At 41.5% G+C, this 3,085-nt stretch overlaps 1 protein-coding gene across 1 annotated transcript; it reads left to right on the top strand.

Moving 5' to 3' along the window:
* Positions 1 to 237: 237 nt before the first annotated feature.
* On the top strand, positions 238 to 1,185 carry LOC129558251 (olfactory receptor 2V2-like). The gene has a single exon (XM_055429220.2). The coding sequence runs from the start codon at positions 238 to 240 to the stop codon at positions 1,183 to 1,185; it is 948 nt and encodes a 315-aa protein (XP_055285195.2).
* Positions 1,186 to 3,085: the final 1,900 nt, after the last annotated feature.

Below are 3,085 nucleotides of genomic sequence, written 5' to 3'. Positions count from 1 at the left end.
CACAGATACATCCCAATACAGCTATGCGGTCCAATTCTGTAAACTAGAAAGTTTCCTGTTGCAGTGTTGGGGATATGAAGGGTTGCCCGCTTCAGTGTCCCAAAGGTTATGTTGTTAAACATTCATGAGTTACAAACAACAGCTGCCTGAAGATGTGGAATATAGAGGTCATTAAATTTCAGTCAATCCAATATTTTTTGTCCATGTTCTCAGGTAACCAGGAACATCAACTAAGCCATGGAGATATGGTTGAATCAATCATCTTCAGATGACTTTGTCCTCTTAGGCATCTTTTCCCACAGTCCCACTGACCTTGTTCTTTTCTCAGCAGTCATGATGGTCTTCATAATGGCCCTCTGTGGGAATGTCCTTCTCATCTGCCTCATCTTCCTGGATTCTCGACTTCATACACCCATGTACTTCTTCCTTAGTCAGCTCTCCCTCATGGACCTGATGTTGGTCTGCACCAATGTGCCTAAGATGGCGGTCAACTTCCTGTCTGGCAGGAAGTCCATCTCCTTTGTGGGTTGTGGCACACAAATGGGTCTTTTTGTCTCTCTCGTGGGATCTGAAGGGCTCTTGCTGGGACTCATGGCTTATGACCGGTATGTGGCCATTAGCCATCCACTTCACTATCCTATCCTCATGAGTCAGAGGGCCTGTCTCCAGATTGTTGGGAGCTCCTGGACCTTTGGGATAATAGACGGTTTAATCCAGATGGTGGTAGTAATGACATTTCCTTTCTGTGGCATGAGGGAGGTGGACCACTTCTTTTGTGAGATGTTATCCTTATTGAAGCTGGCCTGTGCAGACACATCTATTTTTGAGAACTTTGCTTTTGCTTGCTGCATCATCATGCTGTTTCTTCCCTTCTCCATTATTGTGGCCTCCTATGCTCGCATCCTGAGAACTGTGCTCCACATGTGCTCTGCTCAAGCTGGTAAGAAGGCTCTGGCCACATGTTCCTCCCACCTGACAGCTGTGTTCCTCTTCTATGGGGCAGCCATGTTCATCTACCTGAGACCTAGGAGCTACCGGGCCCCAAGCCATGACAAGGTGGTCTCTGTCTTCTACACAGTCCTTACTCCTATGCTGAACCCCCTCATTTATAGCTTGAGAAACCAGGAGGTGACGGGAGCCCTGAAGAAGGGGCTAGACCATTGCAGAATTGGCAACCAAACCTGAACTTCAGGCCAGATATTGTGATGTTGGATAAATAAACTCTATGTGAGGCTCAATTATCTTATTAATAAGAGAATCATGAAACCTGAAGCCTTGGAGAGGTCTTTTTAAATCCCAAGGAACTATTTTCTGACTCTGATGGGAAAAAAATAAAAGGCTTTCCCCTTCCATTCTTTTTGGACTTATCATTTTGTTTAAAATGGAATGCAGGATTTTGTAAACTCAAGAGCAGTGTGGAAATAAGACATTGGGATTTTGGTCTCTTAAATTGAAATTATTCATACTATCAGAGAATGCCCTGACCCTAACTTCCTCACTGGTAATCTCCGCCATAGAGTCAGAACCTACTATATGCCAAACACAGTGCTTTGTTCCTTATATGTTTACATAGGTATCACTTGTCTTTTATTTATATGTCTAACACAAATATACCCTCACACTACTGTCTTAGATGAAATACTTCTAGATGACCAAAAAAGAAGTTAGTAAAATTCTCTAGAGAATGTGAATGCTTCACCTTAGTACTGGAATCATTATAATGACTTTCTCAAAGAATAAAAATTCAGTCTTTTAGATTCATGATGAAAGAAGTAAGTACTTGCTTCTTGGTGTATTCACATAAAAAACATGCATATATGTTATATATATATATGCAAGCTTCCAATGAAATCAGTCATATTTTTTTTCAATTTATTTGTTTTTAATTGAAGGATGATTGTTTTACAATATTGGTTTGATGCCACACATCAACATAAACTAGCCATAAGTGTGTATATGCCCCCTCCCTCTTGAAGCTCCCTCCCACCCCACTACCCCTTTTCCTACTCCTCTAGGTTGTTAGAGCCCCAGTTTGAGTTCCCTGAGTCATATAGCAAATTTCCATTGTATCAGCCATATTTTATCATTTCAGTTTCTATCAATAAAACACGAAAATTAGCTATATTATTTCCCTTTGGGGGATTAAGATAGAAACATAAATGGGAGAATCTGATCTGTTATTTCAAATTTACTTTCACACACTTTTATTTGAACCACTGGGATTATTTGTATTCATATAGCTAAGCTCTGGACCAACTCTTGTACACATTTGCAATAAAACCATCTTTTCCTGGGGAAAAAAAATACTCTTAGTTGCATGAAGACAGAAGAGAGAGGATAGAACTGGTTTCTGGAAGTTGGACCAAGCCACAGGAAGGCATTTGCTCTGTTTTCTGTTTTCAGGCTTGGAGAGAATGGAGAGTAATGACACTAATAGTAATTATGATTCTTAGGACCTACCAGGGAGAGCTGACTTGACTCAGTTTAATGTCACCATAAACATTTCATGGTGAACATCATTCACCTTTTGCAGGCAAGAAAACTGGACCTCAGATTAGTTAAGTGCCTTGCCCTCATGCCCCAGTTTTCCTCTCCACATCCCCCAGGGAGAGTTTGTTTGTTTGAGCAGCTGAGATGAAAAGAGAACTTTGCAAGAGGCTTCCTTCTGTTGGAGTTTAATTTGCAAACTGACGGGAATGATGTAGCATGTGTGGGGTCTCTGGAAATTTGTGAAAACAGAAGTAACTTTCCTTAGTCACATCAGAGGAGAAAATGATGGATGGCAGTGAGGAGTGGCAGAGAATAAAATCTCTGAGCCCGGAGGTGGACCTAGCTCAGTGAGACATTTCTTCCGCTTCCTCACTGGCTCCCAGTAACAGGTGCCCCCTCCTAGTCCAGTCCACTCCCACAGTGCTCCCCTCATGGATGAGGATGAAAGTCCTCTTTGTGCTATAATTTTTGTTTCTGGAAAGCTTTTTCTTAACCCCTAAATATTCTGCCAGTGTTTTAGCATGAAGCTCTCTCAGGTTTTTCTGGGTTCCTTCTTTCAGATCTATTTTCTTTCCATTTTAACCAATTAGTACAT

This window comes from Moschus berezovskii, chromosome 8 (assembly GCF_049115385.1).
Source record: "Moschus berezovskii isolate FMDL1 chromosome 8, NW_MosBer_1.0, whole genome shotgun sequence".
Classification (NCBI taxonomy): domain Eukaryota; kingdom Metazoa; phylum Chordata; class Mammalia; order Artiodactyla; family Moschidae; genus Moschus; species Moschus berezovskii.
This window is presented reverse-complemented; position numbering and strand designations above follow the sequence as displayed.

Bases quoted from the DNA above. Each gene is read 5' to 3' on its own strand.
- LOC129558251 (XM_055429220.2), top strand. From the start codon at position 238: ATGGAGATATGGTTGAATCAATCATCTTCAGATGACTTTGTCCTCTTA.